Source organism: Mustelus asterias, chromosome 12, assembly GCF_964213995.1.
Source record: "Mustelus asterias chromosome 12, sMusAst1.hap1.1, whole genome shotgun sequence".
In the NCBI taxonomy this organism is placed as follows: Eukaryota; Metazoa; Chordata; class Chondrichthyes; order Carcharhiniformes; family Triakidae; genus Mustelus; species Mustelus asterias.
This window is the reverse complement of record NC_135812.1, coordinates 103,046,136-103,058,207: the sequence shown is the minus strand read 5'-3', so window position 1 is coordinate 103,058,207 and position 12,072 is coordinate 103,046,136. Positions and strand designations below refer to the sequence as shown.

Below are 12,072 nucleotides of genomic sequence, written 5' to 3'. Positions count from 1 at the left end.
TGTTAGCAGTTGGGTTTCTTATTCTCTTTGCTTCTTGTTTGTTTTTCTACTTCCCCTCTGAACAGTTAATGTTGAGCTTGGTTCTCAATTGTATTATCTACTGGACATCTGGAGCTATGCATTTTTTTTCCTGCTTTATCTCTCTTTTGCCATTCATGGAGTTCTGGATTTGTTGATCTTGCCTTTCTGCATAGTACTTGGACTGTACCCGATCATCTCCTCTTTAAAAACAGCCTGATGTTCGGTTACAGGTTTGATCCAAATATAATTGGGTCAGATCTGTTCTCACCCATTTGTCATTAACTCCCTCCCAATAAATTATTTTTACTCTGGATAGATCGTTGTCCTTTTCAACCTGAACCTTACAAAACTATGTTCACTGTTTGCTAAATGTTCCCTAAATGCATTGACACTTGACCCAACTCATTCTCTAAAGACAATTGCAGATTATTCAATTTGTCTACTCATTAAAACACAAAAAAAAACTGATGCAGAAAAATCATTCTGAATTCTCTAAATTCTTGCCCATTTCTGTCCTTTATGTCACTATATTAGAATATAACATTCTTTAACCTAATTTCCTTGCAATTTGTTCCTCTACATTTTTTCCACTAATTGGTGTCCTATAAATAAATGCAGTAATGTAACGGTACTCTAACCAAATAGATTCTATCCTTGGGGCTGGGTTGGCCTCCCTCTAGAACTGTAATGTTCACTTTAATACTGTTACCTCGCCTTATTGATTTCCTTCCCAGAACACCTTGGAGTTAAGAATCTTTAGTACCCAGTCTTGCTCTTCTTAGAGCCAGATGCTATAGCCACAACATATTCCTACATAGCAATCTGTGTCTGCAGCTCAATCTTATTTACCACATTCACATAGTCCACATTAACCCTGTTAAGGACCAGATCAGAAACATCAGGTGTACTGTGAAGTTAGCCTAGACCTTAAGTTTTATATTTGATATTGGCATTTGGGTGAGCATAAGGTGTTTCACTCCAGGTCTGATTCAAGTGACCAACATGGAAGCTTTTATCAAAACAAACTTTATTTAAAAACAGTTAGAATATAACAAAAAGAATTAGCATAACTTTTATCAACCAACCTGACAAAATATAATTCTCAACAGGTAGTTATCTCTATTCCAATTTAGCAGTATCTCACACCCCACATCCCTTCTTTAGAATCTTTAGCACAGAAACCAAAAATACTTATGGGAGAGTGATCCAGACAGATACTTGTCTTCAAATTCTTATGCAGCACCTCCAGACAGTGGAATCTTGAGAAAGAAGCTTATTTCTTGGCCAGTTCCAGTCCTCACTTCAGGACAGAACCAGAGGTACAGAGAAAGCAACCTCTCTCTAAAGATTTCACAAAGCAGATTGCCTCAAGTTCTTTATGAAAGCCTAGCAGTACCCAATCATGTGACTTTACCTGTCAATTAACCCAATCAAGCCCCACTCTGCAATATCCCAGGGGAAGCAAAACAACAGAACCCTGCATTAATTCAGATCAAAACAAACACTATCAATTGTGTTGAATTTAATCTGACTCCATCAATAACAAACTATTTCCTGGGGTTTCAGTCTCTTCCAATTATGTGCACCTTGGTTTTGATATCAGGGTCACCAACCATTCCACATTTCTCTCTTGCTTTTCTCCTTGGAGAGACGTAGGATGAGAGGAGACCTAATAGAGGTATATAAGATGTTGAGAGGCATAGATCGGGTGGACTCAGAGGTTTTTTCCCAGGGTGGAAATGGCCGCTACGAGAGGACACAGGTTTAAGGTGCTGGGGGGTAGGTACAGGGGAGATGTTAGGGGTAGGTTTTTCCACACAGAGGGTGGTGGGCGAGTGGAATCGGCTGCCTTCAGTGGTGGTGGAGGCAAACTCAATAGGGTCTTTTAAGAGACTCCTGGATGAGTACATGGGACTTAATAGGATGGAGGGTTATAGGTAGGCCTAAAAGGTAGGGATATGTTCGGCACAACTTGTGGGGCCGAAGGGCCTGTTTTGTGCTGTAGTTTTCAATGTTTCTAATTGCTGGTATCTGCATGTGCAGCTCACAGCCAGCACACTGCATATGCATAGACACAGCCACAAGGGAGCAGCACCAGTTCCACTCTCTACATCACCATGCCAATTGTTGAAGCAATGTGCTGGAGAGTAAGCTTGAGAAGGTAAAGTGAAGAGGCTGTGGTGAAGAATGTTAACAGTTTAATCTGTTGATATTCTGCAAGAATCTTGTGATTATCCTCCTCACTTAACTATATTTCCAAGGTTGATGTTATCTGCAAACTTTGTAACTATGCCCTGTGTTACCAAGTCTAGGTAATAAATATATATGAACTCCCATCATATCACCCAACCATATACTTAGCAACCAGCTCTCAACTCTAACCTAAAAAGGGTTAACCTAAAATTTGTCATCCCACTCAGGAACAAAGTGCTTTACTATTTTTATTTAGGGTGGCACAATGGCAAGCACCACTGAGAAACAGTGCCAGGGACCCAGGTTCAATTCAGGGCTTGAGTGACCTTCTTGTGGAGTTTGCAGTCTCCGCATGTCTGTGAATTTCCTTTGGGTGCTCTGGTTTCTTCCCACACAGTCCAAAGATATACAGGTGAGGTTGATTGCCACTTTGTATCCCAGGATATGTAGGTTAGGGGATTAGAGAATTAAAGAAGTGGGGTGAAGGGGGATAGGGTAGGATGCTCTGCTGGAGAGTTGGTGCAGACTCAATGGGCCAAATAGCTCCTTTCTGCACTGTAGGGATTTCAATATTCCTAGTTCCAGTTGCTATGGCTGGCAGACTGTATAAAAGTGTCAATGATCTGGTGTTTTGCAGATAGGCCACCCCATTCTTTTGATAATGAAAATGTTAATCTTCTAAGGGGAATATATTTCTTCAATTAACTGCCATACAAGATCAAGACCCTGAAAAGAACTGAATAGGTTTGGTCAGTTCAAAAATAGTCAACTTTTGAAGCCAAAAATATTTCACAAGTTTTTAATGACTATTATTGCACTGGGTAGAACAATACCAATGGTCATATTTCCTAACATCACTACAGAGCACACGGTTGTTTCTCCTATCATTCATCTATTTTGCCCAAATAGATAGTTGCAATAGTTATTACTGTAGATTTTAGCCTTCAGCGTATTGTTCGTTTGAACTGTATAAAACTTGAGCATCTAGTAGATCAATACAAATGCCATTGCTCATTTGTCCACAGTATGGACTGTTGCTTCCTTATGTTGGTGGCAACTTCTCTGGGCTTCAGGAGGAACTAATTGTGTTTAACAAGGCAAGCCCCATCTCCCTTTACAGGCAGTGTACAGTGGCATAGTTTACCAGCCCTTGGAAAACCCAAGCATTTTAATTCAGACAAGTGCATTGTGGAAGGCCAATTATATATTAAGTGCTCCGTCTCTAAATCTCGCCATCCTTGAACCTTTCCCATGTGTGGTCGGGTTCAATATCAAGGTCATAATATTTTCAGAAAAACAGACCCTGCAAATTATGGACAGTTAAGGGGGCTTTGCTCTGCAAGTTCAAAACTTTCCTTGCTCAAGACCCTAGCAGGTGCTAGGCACAGTTGCTCAAATGGTCAAATTTCACAGGATTGCAGATTTTAATTGTTCATTATCCAATGTTACTTTTTAATGATAGTAAACATATCAATGCTTCTTAAATTTCACCATTAAATTGTTAGTGAAGTGTTTACTTGTGGTATTTCTTCCCCCCCCAAATTTTAATAAAATATGGTTCTGTTCAAAGCCATTTGTACATATTAGTCATTACTATCCTTGGTCCTGTGGGGCACAATCCTTTCCTGAAATGTGTTCTACATGGTCTTTCCTTCCCTACCCCACAAGCCAAATGGGAGTTATTTTTAAACAACTAGTGTTCACATTCATTTTGTTACTAGGCTTCCAAACTCAACCCTTCAGGTTAGGCAGAGCACAAATTGAATGTCCAATAAATCAAGCATCAAATTTCAACTTCATTAGATCACCATCTCTTATGGGAAATGGAAAGATGGGATGTTCCAGTTCAGGAAAGTGACTGTAGTCTAGATTTGTGCCACACTAGGGGCAGTTTTGTACTCTGGTTTCATGAATGGGACTTTACTCATTTGGCCCTCAACTGGCAGAAACTCACATCGCATCCAGCAAAATTCAGATGTGAACGTGGGTCTTGAGATTTAAAAAAGACCATTCAAGCAATACCATGAAAACTGCTGCCTCCTCAGAAGTTACAGCCCGAATGTCATATTGCTGCTAACTTTTACGAAAGGCAATGCGTTTGGCCAAATTATCACTGCCAAATTTCTGGATTAACCGCTCCTGCACTTTTCTGTCAGCCTTCTCCAAGTCAAGGTCATCTCGGTGTGTCCAGATAGGATAACCATCTGGCCGGTGACCAGTTTCCATAAAATGCAACGCTGCTGAGAGCTCTCCACTGTTCTTCAATAACAACTGTGTGGCTGCACAGAGATCCAGGTTATGAGTTTGCATCAATGTATTAATTGCTTTAATTGCACATTCCACCTCATCCTGGGAGGCTGTGGGCAGAGAGGATAACTCATCCACTGGTGTCTGAGAGTCTAATTCAGATTGTTCATTGTGCATGACAAACCCTGCTAAAGTTTCTTTATGCTTAGGACAATGCTTGGCAGGATTCACTTGCAGGGGTTTGTCAGTCTCCATCTGTTGCTCTTGAGAAACCTTCTTGGTCTCTAATTCATCACCAATATTTACCAGTTCTGGAGTGTCATCTTCAACCTAGAATGAGGATCAAAATGTTTCAAGTCAATTGGAGTATAAACCTATCACAAACCAACTGGCTATATGGTTCAAACAGCTCATTTGCAGAAGGTTCTCTAACTGACTATCAGCTCTGGTCTGTCCCATTTCAAAATGCTCTTGAATAGACAAACTAGGCTATGACAGATTTATAACCCTCCTTCTCTTATCACTTGGCTATGCTGAGTCTTATATTGAGTAAAACACCAATCCAGTTTAATACAGAAAATCCTGGAAATACTTAGCTGGTCTGGCAGCACCTGTGGAGTGTTACTGTTTTGGATTTGAATATAGAAAACCAGAAGCAGGAGTAGGCCATTCATTTTAATTAAATTCAATATCCTGATCCCACCACTTTCCACACCCCCCAGCCCCCATATCCCTTTAGCCCCAAGGAGCTATAGCTCATTAGAAATGTAATGTTTTCAGCAAGTGAAAGGAGTAGGAAAAGAAGAACAAAAATGACAAAAAGTTTATTTTGGTAAGGGGTGGTAATGGGGCAAGTAGTAAAAGAGGTGTCAGAGAAGGTGTGAATGACAGGATAGCTACTGTTTCTCTGGTGCAAAAAGAGAAACTAAAAGGTTTAGCTCAATGTTGTGTCCAGAAGGCTGTAAAGTGCACAATCAAAAAGGTGAGGTAATGTTTCTCAAGCTTGTGTCGAGTTTCATTGGGACACTTTAGCAGGCCAAGGACAGAAAAGTCATAGTGAGAGCAACTTGGTCCTCAATGTCCCAGCATCTACAAAGCCAAAGTCAGGTATGTGCATGGAATACTCATTTTTCACTTGGATGGGTGCAGTTGCAATATCATTTAAAGCTTCATACTACTTGGGGAGAAAGCAGTGCACGAGATCAGCACTCCATTATCATAGTCATTGCACTGTCGTTGCAGTATTTACAATCATGTACCAAGTCATCAAGCTGATTTCTGCATCTGCCTACTACTGAAACTCCAAAGAGGAGTAGTATCATGGAAACACCATCACTTTCAAATGCCCAAAGAGACACACCACCATTACGCAAACATATGTTGCCATCCCGGCATAGTCGATGGGACAGAAGTTTGCAATGCCTCCACCCAACATAGTGTCAGAGGTTTACAGCATGGAAACAGGCCCTTCGGCCCAACTTGTCCATGCCGCCCTTTTTTTAAAAAACCCTAAGCTAATCCCAATTGCCTACATTTGGCCCATATCCCTCTATACCCATCGTACCCATGTAACTATCTAAATGCTTTTTAAAAGAGAAAATTGTACCCACCTCTACCAGCTTGTTCCAGACACTCACCACCCTCTGAAAAAATTGCCCCTCTGGACACTTAGAGGGGCTGCCCAACATTATTGTGGGAACACCAGCAACAAAAGTTTAGTGATTCAGGACATCTAGAGCCAGCAAAAAAAAAGCTAGGCTCGCCAGCACTGGCCATCAACTCGGTCAAGTAGAAAGACCATTACTTAAATGTGACAGAATTGGCAATGCAGTATAATTTACAAATAAGTCATAACGACTACAACTTGGATAACAATTAGCAAGGCTGATGGCCACACTGCAGAGAATCAGCAAGTTGAGGGTATAATTATACTAAAGCCTTGTTTCTCTGGTGCATGTGGACATAATCTCCCAAGGTAAAATTAGAACATGCCGTGGCCAAGACTCTTCCCTGACCTGATATCAAAAACAGATTAGGTGATATTCAACATAGTAATGACAAATGTTAATGATGTGCAGAGAGATAAAATGTTTGTACAGTACTTCAAAAGACACCCCACTGCACACGCACACTGCCATTCGATAGCACTGTGGATTACACCATCACTTTGCTGATTACTTAAATTGACCAATGGATCAGAAGTTAACCACTTTTAAAATGTCTCCAGATTTGTTTGGACAGGACTTACTTGGGCAACTTTCCACATTGTCAAGTAGATGCCAGTGTTGTAGCTGTATTGGAACAGCATGGCCAAAGAAGGGCAGAGGTCTTAAACACTGCACTCCAACATACAGCCATTACTTGAGAAATCAACCTCTATCTTCCCACACTCGTCTGCCTCAACTGATATTGCCACCTAACAGTTTATTCAGGAGGCAAGATCTGGTAAGTCAGTCAATGGTGAGGGAGACTATACTGGAAGAGATGGAGTTGTGGTTTTCTATAGTCCAGGACTATCAGATGCCATCATAAACAAGGAAATTCTAGTTGTTTGCAAACACCCCACCAAGCAGATTGCAAAAAAATTGATGAAAACAAACTTCATTAAAGGAAGCCAGTATTTACTGCCCACCTCAAATTCACGGATAGCGACAGGAAATATGTTGAAGCATTCCTCCTCTGAATTTACACCATCAGATACTCGTTCAACTGAGGCAGCTGCTTCCTCTCGGTCGATGTGCTGGCGACTGTCTGGGTTCTTTTTACCTATCAGACATATTAAACCAGTTACTCCAGCAACACTTCTGGTAATTTTTTTAAAAAGCAGCAACTAAAATGAACCAGGTCAGACAATTTTATGAACAAGAAGCTGGTAAATAAATCATAGAATCCCTCAGTACAGAAGGATGCCGTTCAGCCATTGTGTCTGCACAGACAATCCCACCTATGCAGCCCCGTGGGATTAGCATGGCCAATCAACCTAACCTGCACATCTTTGGAGTGTGGGAGGAAACCGGAGCACCTGGAGGAAACCCACGCAGACATGGGGAGAATGTGCAAACTCCATACAAAGTCACCCAAGATGGGAACTGAACCCGGATCCTTGGCGTTGTGAGCCACCGCACTGCAATAGGGGCAGGGCCTTACCTTTATACAAATGGTCACAAAAAACTCAAATGAATTACATTGAAATACAAGGATTGCTTGGCAGACTTGTACAGCAACAATTCTGGTGCAAGACCTCACAAACGAGACATCTTCCTGCTCTTCCCTCAAGAGCGCTTGGAACAGGGTGACAGGGCCACAGTTTATAAGACCATAAGACATAGGAGCGGAAGTAAGGCCATTCGGCCCATCGAGTCCACTCCACTATCTACTCAAACTAGAATTTCCCAAGAAGAACGAGACGTGATCCCACTGAAATGTTTAAAATTCTAAGAGGGCTTGACAGGCTGGATAGTAGTTTCCCCTGGTTGCACAAATTTCAGAATAAGAGGTAGACCATTTAGGACTGAGCTGTGGAGGAATTTCATTAGTCAGAGGAGTGAATCTTTACTGTAGCAAGCTATGGAGGCTCAGTCATTGAGTATATTCAAGACAGAGATTGATAGATTCTGAATATAAAGCTGGAGAGTTATGGTGCAGGACAATAGCATTAAAGTAGAAGGTCAGCCATGTCTAAATGAATGGTGGAGCAGATGGGGGGGGGGGGGGGTCACATGGCCTACTCCTGCTCTTATGTTCCAAAGGATCGGAGGTCAGAATCGCAAGTATCTACCAATTAGAACTGAGAATAAGGGATAGAGAGTTGTGAATCTTTGTAAGATTCACTAGAGAACTAGGCATGATCAGTCACAGAGCATATTCAAGGCGAAGATCAATAGTCTCTTTGGGGTGGGGGTTAAGAAAGAAATTATGGGAGATGGGATTGGAAAACAGAGTTGATGACGAGCCAAGGAGGCTCTAGGAGCCATCAGTCCTTTTGTCTCATTGCTTATGTGAAGGATGAGACCACTGACAATGCAGCATTCACTGCACTGGGCTGTCTACTATATGGTCAAGCCTGAACTACAATAGACTTGGGTAGCACAGCAACAATGGTTAGCACTGTTACCTTGCAGTGCCAGGAACCAGGGTTCGATTCAGATCTCGGGTGACTGTGTGGAGTTTACACTCTCCCCATATCAAAGTGGGTTTCCTGCGGGTGCGCCAGTTTCCTCCCACATTCCAAAGATGTGCAGGTTAGTTGGATTGGCCCCTTATTGGAGTTACAGAGACTTGGGCAAGATGGTCTGTCAGAGTTGGTGCAGACTTGATGGGCTGAATGGCCTCTTTCTACACTATAGGGATTCTATAGAGAAGGAAGTAATGGAGATACGATTTTCTTTTCAAACCTTCTCAATGAAATCAAAGTCAGAGGTGCAGAAAAATCTACCTGCAAGGATGCTGTAGGAAAATCACTTAAAAGAACATATCTTGACACACTTTAGGTTTAGGTTTATAGCTGTTTAGCAGTGAGAAGGCACCCTGGTGTCCTGTAAGAGTGGGTGCTTCTAATCAAGTGGAAGGGGTTTATTTTCTAAGCTCTATAACCTCCTCCTGCCCCATGACACAACTTATCTCCGAGCTTTGCATTGCTCTGGTCTCTTATCCATCTCACTCTCCTCCCCATTATTTATTCCCTTTACCCAATTATTAGCAGTTGCACCTTCATATTATTAACACAAGACTGAAACTATTAGAATATCATAGACTCCCTCGCTAGGAGCACTATGGGTGTATCTACAATAGATGGACTGCAGAAACACATCATCTTCAAGGGCTATTAGGGAGGGTAACTGGTGATTATCCCTCTAAGGGCAAAACAGCAAAGGAGGGTCAATTGGCTTAAGGGACCAATTAGGACTAAGTAATCACCTCAAGGGGTAGAGTCTTGAGGCAGAAAACAGTCTAAAGACATGTAGAAAACATATAGGAGACTGAGGCAAGATGGCACAATGGTTGTTAACATTGCTGTGGAGATGTCGGCATTGGACTGGGGTAAACACAGCAAGAGTTTCAACACCAGGTTAAAGTCCAACAGGCCCACCTGGCAGCAAATGCCATCAGCCCTCGGAGCACTGCTCCCCCGTCAGATTTCCACTCCATCTGACGAAGGAGCAGCGCTCCGAAAGCTAACGGCATCCGCCACCAAATAAACCTGCTGGACTCCAACCCGGCGTTGCCAAAGCTCTCACTGTGTTAGCACTGCTGCCAGTGACCCAGGTTCAATTCCAGCCTTGAGTTTCACATTCTCCCAGTGTCTATGTCAGCTTGTATTGAATACCTACAATGCAAAAAAGGCCATTCAGCCCATCATCTGCACTAAACACAAACCCAGGCCCTGTAACCCCACACATAATCCCCCCAATACTAGGGTTAATCAACCTGACCCATACATCTTAGGACTGTGGGAGGAAACTTGAGCACCCAAAGGAAATCCACACAGACATGGAGAGAACGTGCAGACTCCACATAGGTGGCCAGAGGCCAGATTTGAACCCAGGTCCCTGGTGCTGTGAGGGACCAGTGCTAACCACTGTGCTACCCTCAGTCCAGAAGTGTGTAGGTTAGGTTGATGGTCATGATAAATTGCAGCTACAAGATTACAAGCCTCTACAAAATGTTTCCATATTAATAAATACATTTTATATTGCTAACAATCTATAACGTATATCTTTACAGTAAGAAATGCTGGACACCCACAACCAGTAAATGAGTAAAAAAAGACAGGTCTACCTCAAGAAATAAAAGCAAATTACTGCAGATACTGGAATCTGAAACCAAAAGAGAAAATGCTGGAAAATCTCAGCTGGTCTGGCAGCATCTGTAAGGAGAGAAAAAAGCTGACGTCTCGGACAATGGGTCATCTGGACTCGAAATGTCAGCTCTTCTCTCCCATGCGCATGCGTAGGTTAGAGGGATTAGTGGGTAAATATGTAGGGGTATGGGGGTAGGGCCTGGATGGGATTGTGGTCGGTGCAGACTCGATGGGCCAAATGGCCTCTTTCTGTACTGTAGGGTTTCTATGATTACAGATGCTGCCAGACCTGCTGAGATTTTCCTGCGTTTTCTCTCTTCAGGTCTACCTTAAAGAAGAAGAAAAATGAAACCATATGAAAAGACAGGCGGCTTGAACATAGAACAGTACAGCACAGCACAGGCCCTTCGGCCCTCGATGTTGTGCCGTGCTTTGTCCGAAACCAAGATCAAGCTATCCCACTCCCTATCATTCTGGTGTGCTTGAAGGACCTTTTGGTCAGAAATAGACAAGAACACCTCAGCTAACTACCCTTTACCCAGTAACATCATTGCAGTATTAATGTAAACTTTACTCGTGACTAATAAACAAACTTTTAACTTTAGAGGATAGGGACAACATCGATACATTTGGGGGTCCAAATGCGCATGCGGACAGCTGACGGTCTCGCACATGCGCACGGGCATTCACGGACGGGCGCATGCTCACTTGCCGCCGGCAACCCAACGGCCGTCCTTCCCCTGGCGCAGGAAGGCCTCACCTTTCCACAATTGAGCCGCCTCCGGTTTGGGAGCTGGCCAAGCGCTGGCCTCCTCCGGACCGTTCAACTTGGGAAAGATGGCGGTGGGGATGACGGAGCGGCTGTCGAGTTGGTAAAGGTGCTCCCGGCCGCAGAGGTAGCGCAAGTAGCGGCTCCGCATGGACTGCCAGGGGTGGGCGGTCAGCTGGATCCGCTCCATCTCCTGCCAGGTGACTGTGCCGCGGACCGAGCGCCCGCTCTCTTTAACGTGAGACCGCAGGTACATCAAGATGGCGACGTCGTCCAGCTTGCTGAACTGCGTCCTACCGGCTCTTGGCTGGGCCTGCCGGACCTCAGCCCGCGGCGGGCAGGCCCGCTGGCCACCGTAGTCCTCTAGCGGCAGCTGCTCGTTCTTCTCCACGCAGTCCAGCACGTAGCGGGCTGTGGTGTAGCCCTTGGGCGGCGGCCCCGTCTCCTCCAGCTCGGTCAGCAGGACGGCGCCCCATTCCCGGTGTCGGCACATCACCCCGCCGCCGTGCACAATCAGCGGAAACAGCGAGGCCTTGGTGGGCCCCGGCCTCACGTAGAAGCGGAGCGGGACACCCTCGCTTCCCAGGAAAAGTGTCCGGGAGTGGGTCGGGGTCTGCCTGGAGGTCGATGCCGCCATAGGGTTCAACGCGGGACCAGTGGCGGGCTGGGGTCGAGGGACTGTGATTGGCCAGCCTGGGTAAAAATCCCTGTTTTAATTGGATAAGCACGTGTTAGCAACAGGGAGACTCAGCTCCTGATTGGATATTGTGAGGGGGCTGCATTTCTATTGGACCTCCAATTGACACACCTTTCCCTCAATGAAGGAGAGTTTTTGTGCAGTCCCTAAAAAGAGGGCAATGTCCCCAGTCAATATCCCCTGTCAACGGGAAGAGTCCTCCATAGGCATGATGTCGCCCGATTGTATGTCTTCTTTATTCATGGTGTGGAGATGCCGGCATTGGACTGGGGTAAAAGCACAGTAAGAAGTCTCACAACACCAGGTTAAAGTCCCAACAGGTTTATTTGGTAGCACAAGCCACTA

The 12,072-nt window shown here is 44.1% G+C and overlaps 1 protein-coding gene across 2 annotated transcripts; it reads right to left on the bottom strand.

The window, feature by feature from the left end:
• Positions 1-1,033: 1,033 nt before the first annotated feature.
• LOC144501773 (telomeric repeat-binding factor 2-interacting protein 1-like) lies at positions 1,034-11,780 on the bottom strand. Of its 2 annotated transcripts, none has more exons than XM_078225776.1 (3): positions 11,022-11,780; positions 7,094-7,227; positions 1,034-4,791 (listed from the first exon to the last, which is right to left on the bottom strand). In XM_078225776.1, exons 1-3 carry the CDS (start codon positions 11,665-11,667, stop codon positions 4,288-4,290), a joined length of 1,284 nt encoding a protein of 427 aa, XP_078081902.1. In that variant the 5' UTR covers positions 11,668-11,780; the 3' UTR covers positions 1,034-4,287. The 2 variants fall into 2 exon arrangements, with proteins under 2 accessions (XP_078081902.1, XP_078081903.1); XM_078225777.1 differs by having other exon boundaries at positions 11,328-11,780.
• Positions 11,781-12,072: the final 292 nt, after the last annotated feature.

Coding starts and splice junctions, on each gene's coding strand:
- LOC144501773 (XM_078225776.1), bottom strand. CDS start 11,667: ATGGCGGCATCGACCTCCAGGCAGACCCCGACCCACTCCCGGACACTT. Junction 7,228..11,021: donor GGCGGCTCAATTGTGGAAAG/GTGAGGCCTTCC, acceptor TATGTCTGATAG/GTAAAAAGAACCCAGACAGT. Junction 4,792..7,093: donor TCGCTATCCGTGAATTTGAG/GTGGGCAGTAAA, acceptor TCCTCATTCTAG/GTTGAAGATGACACTCCAGA.